This window comes from Lates calcarifer, linkage group LG21, assembly GCF_001640805.2.
Source record: "Lates calcarifer isolate ASB-BC8 linkage group LG21, TLL_Latcal_v3, whole genome shotgun sequence".
In the NCBI taxonomy this organism is placed as follows: Eukaryota; Metazoa; Chordata; class Actinopteri; family Centropomidae; genus Lates; species Lates calcarifer.
Window position 1 is genome coordinate 16,169,891 of NC_066853.1, and position 19,952 is coordinate 16,189,842.

At 39.8% G+C, this 19,952-nt stretch overlaps 2 protein-coding genes across 2 annotated transcripts; both read left to right on the top strand.

Annotated features, from left to right (window-relative positions):
* The first annotated feature begins 2,256 nt into the window (after positions 1-2,256).
* Positions 2,257-9,923, top strand: slc13a5b (solute carrier family 13 member 5b). Its single transcript, XM_018665208.2, is given in 14 exon segments — positions 2,257-2,422; positions 3,423-3,551; positions 3,637-3,773; positions 4,051-4,271; positions 4,400-4,515; positions 4,517-4,581; positions 4,673-4,795; positions 4,931-5,143; positions 5,256-5,362; positions 5,492-5,613; positions 6,105-6,266; positions 7,383-7,394; positions 7,396-7,521; positions 8,298-9,923. Coding segments are annotated over 14 exon segments (1,758 nt in total). The 5' UTR covers positions 2,257-2,323; the 3' UTR covers positions 8,424-9,923.
* Positions 9,924-14,104: 4,181 nt separating this feature from the next.
* On the top strand, positions 14,105-19,944 carry slc47a3 (solute carrier family 47 member 3). The gene is made up of 17 exons (XM_018665206.2): positions 14,105-14,481; positions 14,588-14,689; positions 14,781-14,849; positions 14,958-15,106; positions 15,192-15,234; positions 15,869-15,913; positions 16,425-16,522; positions 16,611-16,708; positions 16,807-16,920; positions 17,005-17,072; positions 17,192-17,300; positions 17,541-17,616; positions 18,039-18,108; positions 18,254-18,386; positions 18,548-18,642; positions 18,733-18,775; positions 19,445-19,944. Exons 1-17 carry the CDS (start codon positions 14,350-14,352, stop codon positions 19,627-19,629), a joined length of 1,629 nt encoding a protein of 542 aa, XP_018520722.1. The 5' UTR covers positions 14,105-14,349; the 3' UTR covers positions 19,630-19,944.
* The last annotated feature ends 8 nt before the right edge of the window (positions 19,945-19,952 follow it).

The following is a 19,952-nucleotide window of genomic DNA, read 5'->3' on the forward strand; positions in this document are numbered from 1 at the left end:
ATGCAGGTAAAGCAAAAGCTGTAGACATTTTTCACACAAAAAAGTGACAATTTTGGTGAACATTGAAAACCCATATCTCATGAGCACATTGCTTCAATCCAAGGAGATAAATGTTGTTTCCTCTGCTGTTATTACCTGTGCCAACAAGGTTAGATTTTCTGTCTGTGTCTGTCTTGTTAGTAAATTTTGTGGAAAGTTAGAGCATGGCCTGGGGGAGGGATTGGCTTTTGGTTCAGAGGGTGTCATCATGTAGTCATTTATAAAACACTATTTTATCCCTCCCCTCCTCATTCAAGTTTAATCCATTATTCACCATTTGTGGTACACACAGACTCACATGACCCTCAGAAAAAGTCTACTGTGACTAGCTACCAAATTCTTGCATGCATGACCAATTTGAGACTCAAAATTTTGCACAGAGAGGTTTTTAAGGTCTTTTTTAAAAACAATAAATCTGACGTGGCAGACATGGGATGAAAGTTTATTTTTTAACCAGTGTGACATCCAAGTTCACCAGCACGAAGACAAAAAAAATAAATAAACCACAAGACTTTTCCAATTTCCTGATTCTCCTCCCGAACTTTTCCTCTGTTGTGCACCAAAAAATCATGTCACCCGCTGATTCATGAACACAGTAATTTGGCCAAATGAGCAAAATGTCATGTGAGCCATGAAATAAGAGGTTAAATCAAGAAAACTAGGCACCACAAGATTTAACCAAACAGACCACAGGGTTACAGTTAAAATCAGGACAGTGTAACTTACCCAGTGCAGTAAATAAAAAACTACTGTACTGTTATGTTGAAATGTGAAGCCTGCTGGTAAAGAAATGTATTTATATAGAACTTTGTGGACTACATTTGAGGAAGCTACACTTTCCTCTGGCATGAGGAGGGAATACATTGATTGTTACCAAATACACTGTGTCCAAATACTCACAATTATCAGTTCAAGTCATTCGGTTGGACATTTGTATCACCTAACAGTTTCTTATAGAGTCTTTCAACAGTCATGCAAATAAATTAACACGTGCACTGATTGATGCACACAAATGAAGTCAGTCTAAGTTGTTGAAATGCTGATATTTTTGAGGAAGTGGTGAGGATTTTGTCTAAATGCCCAAAATAGTTCTCCTAATTTCCCATTTATTATGTATCACGGCGCATTGTGAAAATCCCTTTTGCAGTTTAATGGCGTGTCCTTAACTGTGATTGAAAGTGACAAACTCACAGTGATAGCTGTTTGTATGTGTCCCAGGAGTTACAGATATTTGAAAGGCTGCACAGGAAAGAAAGGTATGTTTTTGCTGAAGTATTCAGGTCAGCAGAAACACACAGGAAGAAGAGGGAAAACCATTCACTGAAATAACTGTGACGTGTAATTCACTTAATTAGTGCACAAACAGTTTGATTGCAAAAATTACACATAAGTCTGAGAACAGCAGCTGCTTGGTTGCAAAATGAAGGTTGTTACTCTTGTTCAGGCAACAACATGCTGACTCAGAAGGAGACAATGTTAGATTGTTTCCCAGTGTGCTTTGCAGTTCAATAAACTCTTAAGAAACTCAACTGTTTTCTATTGTTCTTAAGGCTACATGATGTAGAGTTGATATATATATATACGTGCCTGTGTGTGTAGCAATAATGTTTGACACTCATCAACTCATCACCTCAGTATTTTTTAAATTCAGGTTACATCCCATTATTTATCATGATCCAATAGAAATAGTTCATGATTCAAATGACTGCACTTCTGTAGTATGTCACGAGTTACCTTAATGTGTAACTCTAAAAACCTACTTCACCTGCCTGTGGTGTAGCCTGTTCTGTTGCAAAGTTTGTTAAGTATTCATCATATGCTCATTGAAAGGAGGATACCAGTATGAGTAAACTCACTTTTTACAGAATCTTAAGTTAATGAATTAAAGGCTTCGACTGATAAACGCCTGTCAAAATGAGGTGGCAGCTGCTGTTACTTCAAGTTTCTCAACATTTGATGAAGTTTATTCAGTGGCAGTTCAGACAGTGTTAGAGGACAGTATTTCAGGATGGGGACATTTTTTGGGATTTATCTGGGATGGTTTGCTGATTACGTGGAAGAAGCTTTCTTGTCGATTCTGTGGAATAATCAGTCTGTTAGTTCTTTTGTTTTGGTGTGAGTGCCCCACCACGTCTCTCTCTCTTTCTCTCTCTCTCCCTCTCTCTCTCCTCATTGTGATTCGCCTCTCCTTTATCTGCTGCGGGACTCCCCCTCCTCCTTCTCACTGCGCCTCAAAAGCGCGGTCCATGGTGCGAAAGCCTCCTTTTCTCCGTTTTCCTGCAGGATGGCATTCTTCAAATATCTCCGCTCTGTTAAGAACGAGCTTATTCTCTTCTCAGCTCCGTTTCTTCTTCTTCCTCTGCCCTTGGTGATCGGGACATCGGTATGTAACTCATTTGGATGAAACAATAGATTAATTTAGATGGACTGACATAAAATAACTGAAGTGTTGGATCTACAATTATTTGGCGACATACACTCCATTCACTCGTTAATTGTAACTTTAAAATACTAGTTTTAATTATGGAAACATTTCACTTCGTGTGCATGCAGTTTTAACAGAAGAAAGAACTAATTTCATGCGTAAATTCAGCGCGCCACAGACTTTATTCTTCCCCTTTAAAAAAAAAAAAAAGCCTTTTAAATGAATGAGTCTGCACTGGTTCGCTCCTGCACCTGTTGATGCGGCACACAAGTGCACAGCGCACTGTGCAACCGTCCAGTGTCGCCTGAGGCCGGTGCACCTCTGAAATAAGTCCTGTTATTTTAACTCCCTTGTTGTTAATATGAAGCGTCTGGCGTGGGAACACGGAGTCAAAAAAAAAAAAGGGGGGGGGGGGGGGGGGCAGTCCACGTCGCTACCGCTACATGCGACAGGGAGAAACGCACACAGGCTATAAGCATGTTATGATAGGCAGAGACAAGGACACAGAAGAGAGGCATGCCTGAGTCTAATATGAACAGAGGTTTGGTTTGTTTGGAGAGATAAAGAGTCAGACTGATGGTGGACAAAGTTTGGGGTTCTTTGCCAAAACTGAAGACAAAGGGTTTTTTGATGAGCAAAAAAAAAAAAGGTTTTAAAAGTCTCAATTACAAAGTCTGCAGGGCAATATAACGAGGGGTGTTTATAGGGCTCAGAGGTATAGACTAGGCCAAATGTATAAGCAGCTGAGCAGAAAAACAATTGAACCGTTATCTTTACCCTTTGAACCATCATAACATCCTATTAAAAATTATGTAATACCAATTGATCTCAGTAACTTTTGTTTGACCTTGTGGCACCTTTTCAGACCGGATCTTAACTCTAAAGTAATTTGACAAAAACATTTATGTTTGTTTATGTGTGTGCATTTGCTGATGTGTTTTCACATGTTTTCATGCAGGAGGCAGAATGTGCCTATGTGATAGTCTTGATGGCCGTGTACTGGTGCACAGAGGTCCTTCCACTGGCTATAACAGCTCTCCTCCCAGCCCTCCTTTTCCCCTTGTTTGGCATCATGCAATCCAAAGACGTGAGTAAAGTAACAGCAGAATTTGGTCAGCAAGGATGGATTCCTGTCCACACACTTCTTACTCCGTGTGCCCTGGCTCTTTCAGGTGTGCATGCAGTACCTGAAGGACACGAACATGCTGTTTGTGGGTGGACTGATGGTTGCGGTCGCCGTTGAGCACTGGAATCTGCACAAGCGCATCGCCTTGAGGGTGCTGCTCTTTGTTGGTGTGCGTCCAGCGCTGTGAGTGGCTCAGTTCCACGCCTTCACAGCAGATTGTCTGCTTGGCTTTTTTTTTTACGACCTACATTTTCAAAGCATATCTAATCAACTATGATATCAAAAACACGTCATATAGATAAGGAAGCTATGTTCACGTTTTTCATTGCCATCATAAATGTATTTTTGTCTTTCTTTGTTCTTTCTTTTTCTTTTCTTTGTTGTTGTAAAACACTTCATGCCCCCTCCTTCAATCCAAGGCCACTAACATGTTGTTGTTGTTGTTTTTTTTTACTTGTAGTTTGATGCTGGGTTTCATGGGTGTGACAGCCTTCTTGTCCATGTGGATCAGTAACACGGCTACCACAGCCATGATGGTGCCTATTGTCCAAGCGGTGCTGGAACAGCTCAACAACACTGAGGCAGAAATGCCTCAGATCCTCAGCTCAGAGGAGCAGGTCCAGACATCAGAGAGTGACAGCAAACAGCCTCAGCAGACAGAGAAACAGAGCGAGGGACAAGGTGAGCCATGGTCAAGTGCAATGTCATATCTGTTTGGCCAAGAAAAAACTTTTAAGAACATTCCCAGCTCTGTTTTTTTTCCGGCTTGAGAAACTGTGTATGCTCTTTTTCTTGCTCTTTGTTTGAAGGCCCTGTGGTGGTGACTTTCTTAGACACTGCAGTGGAGGCTGCCAGGCATAAGGAGGCAGCAGAAAAGCGGAGGATGTGCAAAGGAATGACCCTGTGTGTTTGTTATGCTGCCAGTCATTGGAGGCACCGCCACACTGACAGGAACTGGTCCCAATCTGGTGCTCAAGGGCCAGATGAACCAGTGAGTGCTTTAGTACATATAAAAAGTCATATTACAATATTTACAATCTCGTTAATTAAAATATTTAATTCTCCTTTGTTGTTTTCCTTAGACTGTTTCCACAAAACGGAGATGTGATTAACTTCGCCTCCTGGTTTGGCTTTGCCTTCCCTAACATGATCCTCATGCTCACGCTGGCCTGGCTTTGGCTGCAGTTTGTCTTCATGGGATTCAAGTGAGTTTGGTGATGGTTAAAGCCTAATTATAGTGACAGAGACTTGAATCAACATCAAGAAGCTTTTACCGCATAAGGAGTGTGACTGATCGTAGAGGTGACACATAGATTTTTTTTCCCATGTGATCCCTCTAGCTTTAAGAAGACGTGGGGATGTGGAGCTGTGAAGACAGAGAAGGAGATTGCTGCCTATAATGTGATCCGCGAGCAGCATCGTCTGCTGGGGCCCATGTCCTTTGGGGAGATCAACGTCCTGGGTCTCTTCATTTTGCTGGTGGTGATGTGGTTCACAAGGGATCCAGGCTTTGTCGATGGCTGGGCGACAGATATCTTCAACTCCAAAGCAGAGTTTGTTTACAAATTTTTTGTATTTCTAATTCTACATTTACTCTTCATCCATGCGCTTTAATTGATAAAACTTAACCGAGTTTGTTCATTCTCTCATCACTTCACCTCTCAGGTTTGTAACAGATGCCACCGTGGCAGTCTTCATTGCTGTCCTTCTCTTTATTCTGCCCTCTAAACCTCCACGTTTCTGTACATGGAGGACTCGAAGTTTTGACACAGGTGAGCCATCATTCTGGAAGAATATATATATATATATACAGAGAGAGAGAGAGATTATTTGTCAGGATGAATATGAAATTGAGACTGTCCACTGATTCCATACCAACATTGAATTTATTGGATCTGTAGCACCCCATCAGACTGCTGGCCCAACTCCACCTCTGCTCACCTGGAAAGTTGTCCAAAAGAAGTTACCATGGGGCATCGTGCTTCTTCTTGGAGGAGGTTTTGCTCTGGCCAAGGGCAGTGAAGTAAGTGGCAATGACAGTTGTAATATTAATGGGAAAATGGGCCAAGAGCTTACACACAATATGGTAAGAAAACGTGTTGATGGCTGTGTTTAAAGTGTTTAAAGTTACAACCCTCAATATTTCCACAAAAAATATATATAATATATATAAAAATATAAATAAATAAAAATATATGTGTGTGCGGAGTCACCATTCTGTCTAGATCAGATTGCCTATCATGACGAGGATGCCAGCATGTTCTATGAAGTATTGTTTTAACATTATCTCAAATCGAAATCAGCCTTACTCCTTACGGTTTATATTCCCCATTAACTACTGCTTATGCAAATCAAACAATTCCTACTGCTGTTTAATTCTTATTACCACCGAGTAATATTTCACAGGATACTTGTGCGACCCTGAAGTGTACTCAAAGTAAATGAGGAAGACTGTGTACAGTTCCAGATAAGAGTTCAGTCCTGTTTATATTTATGTTATGTGTATCCCTTTAGGAATCAGGACTCTCAAAGTGGCTGGGCGATCAAATGACTCCCCTGCAAAACATCCCTCCCTGGGCAATTGCAATCATTTTATGCCTACTGATTGCTACTTTTACTGAGTGCACTAGTAATGTAGCCACTGCAACGCTCTTCCTACCTGTCTTGGCCTCAATGGTAAGTTGTCTGAGAGAGAGTGAAATGTGTTTGATGAAAAAAAAATGGAGAGGGACATGCAGGATTTCAGACTGCAGTAGACAAACAATTCTGTTCAGCAGCAGTGCTTCAATGAGGTGAAGTGCTTCTTACGGTGAAACTTCCTTTGGACCAGTTTCCCCAATTGGAGACCAGCACTGAAACCACTCCCAGTGGGAACCGGCCTACTTTCCCTTGTTTGGTCAGCCATCTAGTTGGTCATTCAGGATGAATATGTTTGGTCCCCTTCCTGGGCCCCTCCTCCCATTAACAACCTGCCAAACACGCCAATTCAGCCCAGTGCTTAGTGATGCTACCCACCCTGCTGCTGCTGCTGAAGAATGGCATTACTGTGCCCGCTAGCCAAACACTCAAGAGAACACTAAAGCTGGGTTGCAAAAGACAGTGCCAGGCAGGGGTGTTCACATAGATATTTATTGAGGATGAACCAAAAGGGTGCGCAAGGGTGTCCAACCCTCATGTGAAAATAGAGATGGAAAGAAAAGAGCATCTGACCAGTTACATGCAGCTGAAAGTGGGGAGATGACACTTTGTGGTTGTCATGGCTTGTGGCATGTCACTTTATGTGTCATCCTGTCAAGTGAATCTTCATCTTTTGACTTAAACAAAAAACGTCTGACAAGACAAAACACTGTCATCATGTTGACCTGATATACAGCCTACAGTTTAAAGAAGACTAACTATAAAGTTTAAGTCTTTTCACCCTTTGTTTATTTTCAGAACTAGAAATTACTGTGCACTTGTAAGCTACTGTGCTGCGGGACATGTAATTCAGAGGCAAATTCCACACAGTAATGCTTTCTGCTTTTTAGTAGTCTGCCATTATCGCTACATATGTAGTGCTTTTCCATTTTAGATATCATGACTCAGCCCCAAGCTTGCAGGAATTACATCTTAATTACACCCACCTAATGAGAGTTTTCACTCCACATAGAATTGCACACATTTCACTCTGAGTTATGAGTCAGTGATTACGATGGCAGAAAAACAGCCAGCTGGAGGAGTGGAGGATTTTGTGATCAAGGCTGTGTTCATCCCTGTCTCAGACTGTTGAAACTTTCTGTGTGATTATTGCAGTCTCAGTCCATTGGAATTCAATCCGCTGTACGTCATGGTGCCTTGTACTCTGAGTGCCTCATTTGCCTTCATGCTGCCTGTTGCTACACCTCCAAATGCCATAGTCTTCTCTTATGGATACCTCAAGGTTGCCGACATGGTGAGTGTGGCAGTGGTTTGTTGTGTGTATTCAGTAAATTATATGTTGAAGGTGCCATCACTTTAAGGTCACCACTGTTAAATTTCAGAGCCTGTGTTCATAGTAAACAATCCAGTTTATGAAGCTGATTCATAAGCATCAGAATAAACATATTTCTTTATCAAGCTAAAACAATTTCAACTGATGTGGTCACGCCTTAACCTCAGTTTGCAATGTCAATTTGAAGAGGGGTCTGTCTGCGGACTGTAAGACAAGAGTGGAACGTGTAGGGGCGTAACTTGTAGCAGGAGGCGTGTCTGGTATGTCTAAATTACACCAAAGAACCCTAACCCCTAACCCTTCTGTTGAGACGTCAGTGGTAACAGTTCAGTCATAGACTGTACTGTCTATTTCTCTGCAGGGAGCAATAAGGCGAGTTATTTCCCCATATTTCCTGTCTTTATGCTAAGCTAAGCTACGTGGCTGATAGTTGAAACCTTACACTTAGCAGACATAGAATTTTATGTAAGAGTGTAGAGTGTGCACATCCCAAAAACTTTTACAAGTACCGGATCATAAAATAAACTGAAGGCAAAAGTCTGACAAAAAAAGTATGCTGTTCTGCTGCAGCAAATCTAATTCAACAGAACAACATTTCAGTCTGATAATGATCTTAATCAGGTATTGATAATGACTTCAGGGGTATCCATCTTGTCTAACTCAAGGGAAAAAAAGTGTATTTCTCAAAATTTTGAACTATTGCTTCAAGATCACTGAATACTCTTCATCTCCACCAGGCCAGAACAGGAATAGTCATGAACATCATTGGCATCCTGTGTATCACACTGGCCATCAACAGCTGGGGCAAGGCCATGTTTAACCTGGACTCCTTTCCCGTCTGGGCCAATGTCACTGGCGTGTGAGGCTGGTTCTGCCACAGGAGATGATCCATGCACACCCTGCCCTCCCTATCCAAAAGTGCCACACAAAGATCTCTGGTCAGAGCAACAGCACAGGACCACCCAGCAGACTGCAATGAGTCCGATTGGCTGTTAGGATACAAGCCTTACAATGCTTGTTTTCTTTGACACCTGAGTATTGCTTGTGAGAGAAAGTGGTGATGAATATGATTGGGAATGAAAGAAGTGTGGTCGAAGAATTAAATGAATTTTTTTTTAACTTACATTCTATCATAATGAAATTAAACTTTAAAGGAAGACCTCTTACAATATGACAGCATTTATATACTGTCAATATTCATATCCTTTAAGAAAGAGACCCTGTCATCCTCAGTTCAAGAGACAAAGATGTTTTATATGGTCCCTTATAGTCACGTCTTAATAACAATAAGCCATATTATATATAAGAACGCAACTTTCACCAAGTCCAGCACTTAAGTACAGTTTTGAGGTACTTGTACTTAGGATTTACATTTTATGTCACTTCTGTTTTACTTAACATACCAGAGGGAAATATTGTCCTTTTTTAAATTTATCTGATAGCTGTAGATACTAGTTACTTTTCATGACTTTGTCAAGATTTAACATTGAAAACATATCATGTTATTTTAAAATAAGATAAATTATTACAGATTAAACTACCCAACTGCATACAGAGTTGTTATAATTAGCCCCACACCAACCAGATACATTAAAAATCTGTGTATGTTTTGAGACATTAGTAATAATCTAGTAAATTCACCTATAACAATATAACACTGACAACGGTGATCCTGCTGCCTACTTTTATACTTTTCTTTTGATAAATGTTTGTGTCAATAATTCTGTAAAATATTGAATGCAAGACTTTAATTTGCAATGGAGTCTTTTTTTAACATATATTTTTTCCAATTTTTACCCAAGTAAAAGACTTCTTCCACCACATCTCTTCACATACACATTCAAAGTGACAAAGATGGTGAGTTACATGAAGCTATTGGTATTTATATATAATGTGCTAATATGTACAAAGCAGAGATATGACTACAAGTAAACATGTACTTTTGGCCCCTTGCATCCAAATTAACCCCACAACCTGAATATATATATATATATATATATATGAGTGGACATGATACTTCCAGCATCAGTTGAACTTTGAACTGTATCATCACAGCAAAAGTAAGAATCTGCATCTGCCCTGTTCAAACATACTGACTTATTGTACTGTAAACACATTTTCAATATTTCAGTCAATACAGTATGTGCTGACACTGTGAAATGTCTCACTGCAAAAAATGAATTCTGTCTGAATTGCAATAAAGTGGTATTTAATAATCGCTGTATATATTTATTTTCTTAATATTCAAGATGTTTACTCTTGTGAAATGATGAATGAGGTATCTTTTCTGCCTAAATGACCAGTGGTAATGAATATTTCACTGGCTTGTGACAAACTGTAAAAATAAAAGACATGAGATTTAATCTGGTGAGTTTTAATGTTTCTTTCTTGTTACACTCTCTTTATATAAGGAGATTTATATATGATAACATAGAAGAACACAGCATATGCTGAGTAATTCATTCATTTTCCATACACCATGTTGTTTAATGAGCAAAGCATGATATAATCAGTTGGTCAAGTTGTGCAAGAAATACTTTAAAATACTGCAAAAAAACAAACAAACAAACAAACAAAAAAAATAACCACTAGGTTCAAAATTTAAGATCTCAACAGTTTGGCCTATTATAAGCTTTCAAACAGTTAAGCAGGTGGACAAGAAATCTCAGTCTAAGCTGTAAAAATTATACTTACTATGACTATTACTTGTGTTTTAAAGTGCACACGTGTTTCTCTGCCTCTTGCTTAGTGACCTCTCGTCTCGTGCCTAAAGCTGATGTAATCCTGTAAACACAGTGTGGCGAGTCACAGTAATCCTGCACTGAAAGGCCACACCTAATGTATGTAGGCAAGAGCTCTGTGTCATTGTCCTGTTTGCCGAGACGTTGCGTGAACCAAGGGTCAAGGCAGTTATATTGTCTGGCCCTGTCCTGCGTCATAAACATTGTGAGCTCAAAGAGTCAATTTCGCAGGTCTTCATTTAAAGACCACACAGAATGTATTTATTAATCTGTACGAGTATCCCATTGAGTATCTTTCACCCCGGGCAAGACAAAAGATCATCATCAATCATAAGCTGGATATGTCACATGTCATACATGGCAGTAAACTGCACCAAACCATGTTGGTGGTATTGTGTGACAGTGGAATACATGTTTTGCTGCAGCAAAGGTAGCAGGGAGAGAGAAATGAAAGGATCCCATCAAAGCTCTGCCCTCAGTTCTGTTGGACAATTAAAACGTTAGACAGTTTAAAAGTGGTTAACAAGCGGTTGGGGTGCATAGAGCAGTTCAGATCACTATGATCTTGGGTCCCACTGGGGAAAAAAGCTTATGTAATTACAGTGCCTTTCTCTCCCTTTGCTGCCTCCCAGCCACCCACTCATTATCCAATTGAAACACATCCTCATGTATCATAGCCTCCATTATTGGCTATATATACGCATAAGGCTTCAGCAGGAAACTGAACCTGCAAATTGTTCTCTTTGCTGGGTTTCATGCGACTGAGTGCACACACAAGACCTCTGGTGAACCCAGAGGCACATTTCTATTAACTCATTATACACTAGGCCTTCTTGTTGCAGAGTAAGCAAGTAGAGAGCTTAATGAATGACTCTCACACAAATATAAAGTCATTGGGGGGATTCAAGAAAATCTTCCAGGCACACAGGAGGTCAAAAAGCACATTTTGTGTCTCATCCACCTGTTGCATTTGAGAGTGTTTTGTGGATGGGAGAGCTTTTTAAAGCCACATTTGCCTTCCACCTCTTCTGTATCAGTTACTCATGAGCACAATATGCAGCTTGTCTGATACAATCAATCCTCCCAGGCACATAAGGACTTGTGTGCAGAGTTGGTCTCAGTTAGCAATCCGAATAGCCAATTAAGATCCAGAAAAGGACAGAGGGCCTTTCTTTGCACTCTCCAGGCCAAAGTACACTCATACTGATCAGGCTAAACTAATAGCGCCCTAATAATAATTTCTTTATGGGAATTACATGTTAATCATTACACTTTTATTACATAAAATGAGTTGGCACTAATCAAAATTTCCTGTACATTATAAGGCGGTAGGACAAAACCTGAAATAGTGATGTAGATTAACAACTCCCAAAGCACTTCACTGATCTAAACTGCTCATAGTGATTTGAAAATGATAGTGAATACCCTGACAGTACTAGGGGTGGTTTTATTAACACTAAAATAATCTTCTAGGGAGTGAGTCTTTGTTTGAGAGCTCTTCATGACAACACAGGTAAAACTTAAATTTCTCCTGCTGTCAGGGATGGGAAGAAAGGTTGCCTGTGCTGATTGGATTATCACAGTGAGTAGGAATGATATGATGATATGATATGATTTTTAGCCACAAGATCATCGTTGCTCTTCTGTCTTTCAGTCAGACTATCAGGCAAATCAGTCACCTGTCTTGGGGTCAAAAAGTCAGAGCCACCAAAAGCCACAGCCTTACTAAGTGGCATGTACTTAATAGTAATATGACTGATTATAACTTTAGTTATAATCACAATGTCCACTGATATGAGGACATTCACATGGATCCTGTTTCATGACCTGATATTGTGGTCCTGTGTCAATATCTAGTTTTTTAGATCTTAATTAACCAAAGCAGCTCATTTTAAAACCTGAGACCTCTTGGCAGTTTAATCTGGCCATGGTAGACTGGGAGCACTGTCATTCACAAGGATGACACTCCCATCATCTCAAAATCATATGCTTTCTTTTACAGTCTCGTCATGTTTACTGGTGCTTTCTGAGGGATGCTACGGGTTTACCTCTTGCCAGTAAAATGCACCCAGAACCCTCAACCTATAGGGAAAATTCCCTTTTTAGACCCTTGCTTTGCGTGGGCCACACATGCTCAAAAACTGGGTAACGGATGACTCATCGGACTGTAGACCACAGTTCATGTGCGCTTTGCACCGCTTCACTCTCAAAAAGGGCATTTTTAGGTGTAATAAGAGGTTGAGGCAGTGCAAACCTACTATTGTGTCCTTCTCTCTGAAGTTCTCAATTTTCTGTTTTGATGAAAGTGCCTGGTCAATTGAGCCTCAGATTGACATTTACAAAGCTGCCTGTCTGTTTTTCTCTTGCATGTCAAAACAAAGCACAGACATTCTGGTGGCCAAAGAGCATGCACCTCTGTACCAAAGCGCCCTGATCATGATATCTTTCCTTCAGACCTACAGGGTAGCATCACCTGATGTTGAGGTGGTGCAATGTAACAAACATGGTGAGCAGTTTTCCTCTTTGAGCCTCTTGCGAAAGAGATCTTTGTGATTGTTTTTATCTCCTGGTGGCCAGAATAAATGACAACTGAGTCTAGGCAGCACATGACCCAGTGGTGAAGTTACAGTATTTGTCATAAGGATTAAACCTGTGTGAAACCACTTACCGTCGAGGTAATCTGTTTTCTTAATTATCAGTACAATAAATTTGAGGATATTTTGTCTTAAAGAACTGCCCAAACCACATTATTACTTATTTATCTTTATATTCCCTTTGATAATGTTACGGCCTCCTGAAATTAGTTGAAAGAAGATTAATAATGACACTGGATTCACTGGATTCTACAAGACATCTTATATTAAACCAATATTTGGTTTCATTGTAATATAAATAAAAGAGACAGGAAAGCCTTAATCTCAATACCCCTTATCTCTCAGTTTAAGGGTATATTAAGAGCCTCTTGGCCTTTAGAGTTACACCAAAAAAGTAATGATTATATTTAATCAAATTAATTTACTTCATGAAAAGAAATCTGGTGCTTTTCATATGTAAATTGAGGACATGGTCAGATTGTCAGGGATTATCAAATGGACCTTGTCATATTACACTGGACACTCATTATTAAAAGCATAATTATTAACGAGGTAATTAAAGAGGTATTGAAAATCCTTAAGTACAAGTGGCAGGAGAATCAATCCATGAATAATTATAACAGTTCATAACTTGAAGTGTTAGACCAGGGTACTTTTTAAAATAAATAATCATTGTTGGTTTAATGGCAAAATTAAGGACATTTAGGAATAAGTAGTTGATTTAAGAAGTTTACAGACCTTCTCTTCAGGATAACGAGTCAGCACTTGTGGTGTATCAGTAGGAAAACCTGATATTCAATGCGAGGCCTCATATCAGAGTCAGGTCAGTTAATAGGGAAATGGCTCCATCTGTTGGAACAAAGCAGCATCAAAAGAAAACCTGTGAGAGCCAGGGATTATTAAATGAATGAAAACTCCAGCCTTATCTCTATGTGAGTGGAAAGTCAAGGCTCAAAGAAAGAAAGAAAGAAAGAAAGAAAGAAAGAAAGAAAGACAGAAGCTACTGTTTCTATTTAATAGAGAAGATATGAAAATGGCCTTAGAATTTAGCATAACAGTATACTTTAACTCAGTGGTAGCTGTTGTACTGCATTGTTACTCCACAGTATTTCAAGATCGTCCATAAGCTACTTGTCAGCAACTGTCTCCTCACCCAGTGACCTATGGACAGATGATAAAGCTCTAAGACATTTAAACATGACAGGAAAAAGTCATCTACTCGAAACTGGAAGTTAATAAATATACTGTCAACTTTGAGCTTGCATATGGGGTGGTCGAAAAAATCACATGCTCGAAGCGTGTGAATCTCAGTTAAAACGTGACCCTTCACCACCCGATGACTCTCAGGAGGTCAAATGTGGCTGACGCTCATGTGGATTTCCATTCGTTTTCATCAGACACAGTGACAGAGATCCTCGACTGAACCGAGAACAACAGGGACACTTGGCTAAGTCATGGAGAGCATCACGGAGAGCTCAGCTGTTTCCTCTTGGGGTGAATGTTTTGTATTAAAGCGGATCCGCATGTTGATCCCCGTTGGTTTCAAGACAGAAATAAAAGCGCTGTCTAAACTGGCCGGACCAGTGGTAAGTAATTTCTCTGTCCCATCAGTCATACTAATGATACACAATGAATAATCAATATCATTTTGGTGTCTCTGTTAATTTTCATTCATTTTGACTCTACTCTAAGATTTTGGCCCAGCTCATGGTTTTTTCAGTGAGTTTTGTCAGTACCATTTTCTGTGGTCATCTGGGGAGGACGGAGCTGGCAGGAGTGTCTTTGGCCATAGCGGTAAGTACAGTGCGATGATATTCTCACTGTTAAAAGTTAAACTAAAAGATCAACAAAAACGAATACACCAATATTTCTATTATACCCTCAGGTTATTAATGTCACGGGTATATCTATCGGCTCAGGTTTGTCATCAGCGTGTGATACTCTCATTTCTCAGGTATGAGTCTCAGCATGTCGCACACATTATTTTTTCCAGTATTGTGAAGGATAAAAACAAAAGAAATAATAATTTAAAAAAAAATCGGAATATGTTCTCTGGGTTTAGACCTTTGGGAGCGGTAACCTCCTGAGAGTTGGGGTCATTCTGCAGCGGGCCATCCTCATTTTGATTCTGGCATGTTTCCCCTGCTGGGCCATCCTCATCAACACAGAGCCCATTCTGTTGGCTGTCAAACAGGACCCAGAGGTGGCTAGGTCAGCTGTCTTAAAAATCACACTCCTTTCCCCCTCTTGCTTGTTCATTTCTTGCTGATTCTGATTGCAATATCTCTCTGTCTAGGTTGGCTCAGATGTATGTGAAGATATTTATGCCAGCACTTCCTGTGAGTATGTCTAATTATTATATAGTGTATGTCTGATTGGCACCATAAAAAATGGAATGGATTTCAACGAATTATTCAACTTGAGCCCTGCATCGCACATAATGATTTTACACCTTAGACCTATTTAGAAACACCTGCGATCATTTCTGATGCTGTTTGTGTGTTTGGGCTTTTGTGTGACCAGTTATATTTGTTGTATTTCTTCTTCTGTACTCAGGTCTCTCTTGTAAAATAAATCTTGATCTTAAATAGATTATCTCATATAACTAAAGGCTATATATACTGTACATTGACAGTGCACTATGAAGCCCAGCCTCCTTTGAACAATGAAGGCCCTGGTCAGGTCTGTGTGGAATTCGCTTGGGTTTTCTCTCACAGCCCGGAGACATACAGCTCAGGCAAACTGGTTATGTAAAGCATAAGGAAGATTTGTATGTGTGTGGTGTCCCTGCCCACACTGAAGACGGGCTGCTTGCTCAAGATGTGATCCAGGTGCATCCTGGGATAGACCAGCAGCCCCTGTCCTGGACCCTGAGCAGGAATAAATAGTCGTTAAAATATGACAAACTGATGACTGTTGTGCTCAAATATGTACAACTCAGAGAGTCATGTTTTTATCGTTCTGTCTTTACAGGCTACATTTATGTATTCATTACAAACAAGATATCTGCAAAACCAGGTAAGTCCACTACTATTCATCATAAAGTAGGTCATGGAGTTCATGATTTGCTTCTTTTTATCCACAGAATTATATAGTGGATCAAATATATTGAAAAATTCTATTAGCCAGCCTTCTATTCACTTGGCTACAGTGTAGCTCCAGGTCGCATACTGATGTGACATTAGAGATTAATACTGTCCCAGTTCAGATGCCAGTGAAGTCAGCGCTGCCTGAACTTGTCCAAGTCAAGGACCTTCTTCACATGAAACCAGGAGCCTCCGTATGGACCTTATTTGATTGGTTTTATGTGATCACTGTGCAAAAGACAAGAGCATCTTTACTGCTCAAATGCTGAGTCCAACAACTGTACAGTAATTTCTACTTCCTGTATAAAGTCTCGCAACACTCTTCTCAGCAATGCAACTATGCTCCTTTTAAAATTGGAAAAGTCTTGAGGATCTCCTGTAGTCATCTTGACTCTGACTTTTCTAGCGTCCAATAAGAATAAAATGCAACTCTTTTCGTTTAGGGCATCATATGGCCTCAGGTGATCACAGGCTTTGTGGTCAATCTTCTCAATGCCCTCTTCAACTATATTGTTCTCTACGCATTAAATCTGGGAGTAGCGTGAGTATCATTTCCTGGACTGCACACAGCTCCTTTACTATCATCATCACCACATAACCAGTATCATACTATAAAATATTCTTTACAGTGGGTCTGCTGTCGCCAACACAATTTCTCAGTTCTCCATGTCTGGAATTCTGTACGCTTATATCAAGTGGCGAGGTCTTCATAAGGCTACCTGGGGAGGTCAGTAGATTTGCATTGGAAGATAGTGATCCTGCATATAATCACAGGCTCCAGTGGTTTCCCTCAGAACTGACTGACCAAATGATATTGATTAACAGGCTGGTCTAAAGAGTGCCTGCAGGACTGGACCTCATTCATCCACTTGGCCATCCCCAGCATGGCCATGTTGTGCGTTGAGTGGTGGACGTATGAGATTGGAAGTTTCCTGGCAGGTTGTGTCACACCACTTTATGGTCTTAAAGCATCTGTGTGAAGTGAACTTGGTCTGAAATCTAACTGCTGCTTTTTGTTTGTAGGTCTAATAAGTGAGGTGGAACTTGGCGCTCAGTCGGTTGTATACCAACTGGCAAACGTTGCATACATAGTGAGTTTCCTGCCAAATACTTAATATACATCAAATTGTGATTGTCTGAAATGAATCACCTGTTTATACACAAAGTGTAACAGCATGATAATGTACTGTTAATGTATTTTTGTTATTAGTTCCCTATGGGTTTTAGTGTAGCAGGCAGTGTGAGAGTTGGGAATTCTTTGGGAGCTGGAGAAACAGAGCAGGCCAAGCTGTCTGCTAAAATGACAATGTTCTGCGCAGGTCAGTATGCACTTAAACACAATTTAATCCTCTTTGTTCATATCTTATTAAAATGACATGTATTTGAAGTTGAGATAATACTAAAATTGTTGTTACTTAATTCTAATTTTACTGAAGAAATTAGTGCAGGAGTTGCATAGAGATTATAGTGGAGTGGAGTGTACTCTCACCTCTTTGCCATCTGCTGAGCAGTTCCTGATGCAGCTAGTGAATAATTGAGTCTGTTACTCTTTACCACAGGGTCTGTGTCTGTATGTCTGTCAATTCTCATTGGGAGTCTGAAGGACCACATCTCTTATGTTTTTACATATGATGAGTGAGTATGTCTCTATTGTGTTTTTGTAATCACAAATCTTGTTTCTTTGCAAAAACAAACAAACAAACAAACAAAAAAAGTATTTCCCCTGTATTTTCATTTTAACACATATTGGGCCAGTGTCAAGTCTGAGGGAGACAAACCTCTTTAAATGACCTTTCATCATTATGTGAGTCATTGCCTGCACAGTAAACAGTGAACTTTGCCCTCATATTCTTTTACATATTAACTTGAGGCCAATGCACCTGAGGTGCCCTCATGCTGTGTAGCATCACTCAAGAGAAATGGCAATTTACTTATCTCTGTTTTGTAAGAGATACCACAATGGCATAAAATTGCACTGTGGTCCAAAAGTAAACAAACAAAAATTCATTTTTCACCTCTCAGACTGTAAATTTTGACTCTTTTCTCTTTGCCAACAGACAAATCAGGGAAAGGGTTGCTGATATTATATCTTTCTATGCTCCATTTGTCCTCCTAGATGCAACATCAGTAAGTTTATCTCTTCCATTATGTCAAGATCTCATGACACACCAACATATTGTTGTATTTGTAAAAAATAAATAAATAAATAAAATAAAAATAGGAAACTGTTTTTTGAAAGTCTAACCACATCTTTATTTTTTTGCGTGCCTAGGCTGCCTCAAGTGGCATTATACGAGGAGCCGGTAAACAGAGAGTTGGGGCTATTTGCAACATTGTTGGATATTATGGTGTTGGTTTCCCTATCGGAGTGCCACTGATGTTTGTAGCCAAACTAGGAATCAAGGGTAAGATTTACAGCAGAGATGTTTTTTAGCCTTAAGCTGTTTTGCACCACAATGTTGAGTGGTAGTTTTTAAGTTTCATCCCCAGAGTGTGTTTTTACCAAGAGCTCACGGCATCAGCATTTGCTTACTACTGTTTTCAAGCAACTGAGTTCTTTTTACAGGTCTGTGGACAGGCTTGTTTACCTGTGTGTTTCTGCAATGCTCAGTTCTGATTTTCTACCTGGTAAGAATGAACTGGAGTAAAGCCACAGTCGAGGTTAGTATTCAGAAGCAAATTTTTCCCATTATACATGGCCTAAGGCTACTTCTTTATGAATAAAATGTTTGCACATTGTTTTTCCTCCAGGCTCAAATCAGAGCGGGAGTGCATGGGACCTCCACAGACACAAGTAAGAGACTGTGCAGCATGTAAAGCATTTTATACTGTTTCCTATTCAGCATATGCCACTGTTACAAACCCAGTCTGGCATGATAGAAAGCATAAATCATTATGTGTAGTGCTTTTTTGATTCATCGGGCCAAGACTTTAGACGACAAAATGTCAGAATATTGTGAACAGTGCTCAAAGTTCAAGATGATGTCTTCAGATTGCTAATTGCTAAACAGAGCAACGGTCCAAACACAAATGAAAAAAAAAAGTCACATTTAAGAAACCACAACTAGATGGCAATGGTATTTGTACTTAATAAATGACTTGCTAGTTAGCTAAAAACTGGAATTTACCACAGATTCCTTTATATACAATTTTTAACCACCACTGCGGTAGAGTAGAGTTATTAAAAATACTGTTTATTATTGCCAACAAACATTAGCATATGCTGTGTAATTGACATTAGCAAGCTAGCTTTCCAGCTATCGGTAAAACGAGGGAGGAAAAAAAAAGCTTTTCACTGAGATTTGAAAATTACTCTTAACTTGGTTGGCATTTTTATTAATGATATTTACAATTTTAACCCTAGGGCCATTAAAGTAAAAACTAAAACCTACACAATATGTTATCGTTTGTTATTGAGAGTCCCAGTTGAAGTGAAAATGTGACATTTGCATATATGATCCAGGTAACTCACAGGGCCAAATGGTCACCATGGACCTGGTTGAAGCGGAGGAGAGACCAATACTGACGGAGGAGCTGTCTTACAGGACTCTGGTTCTGCGTAGGGGGTTTGCTGTGGCTGTCATGCTATTCATCCTGGCTGCTGGAATCATCACGAACTTACTGCTCACTAACTGGTTGGTTACATGAACACGAGCAACGTCTATTGTATTGAGTGGAGTAATTCGGTAGCTGCCAGTGTTCAGTATGATGCAGACATTTGCACTGCAGGATGTCAAAGCAGGACGGTGGAAAGACACAAGTGACGATGAGCAGAAAGCAAAGAGAACACAGGAAGCTATGGGACTGCATAGTCAAAGAATTCATCTCTGAGTACTACTTTTAAACCACAAGATTTTCCAGTAAATTTGCTGGTGATCAGTTCACAACCACTTTTGAGAACAATGAGAATTTGACAACTTCTGTATTTATAATATTAAACAGAAATATTGTGGGTGTCTTGGGCGCAAGGT

Coding starts and splice junctions, on each gene's coding strand:
- slc47a3 (XM_018665206.2), top strand. CDS start 14,350: ATGGAGAGCATCACGGAGAGCTCAGCTGTTTCCTCTTGGGGTGAATGT. Junction 16,921..17,004: donor GATTGGAAGTTTCCTGGCAG/GTTGTGTCACAC, acceptor TTTTGTTTGTAG/GTCTAATAAGTGAGGTGGAA. Junction 18,109..18,253: donor TCCTCCTAGATGCAACATCA/GTAAGTTTATCT, acceptor TTGCGTGCCTAG/GCTGCCTCAAGTGGCATTAT.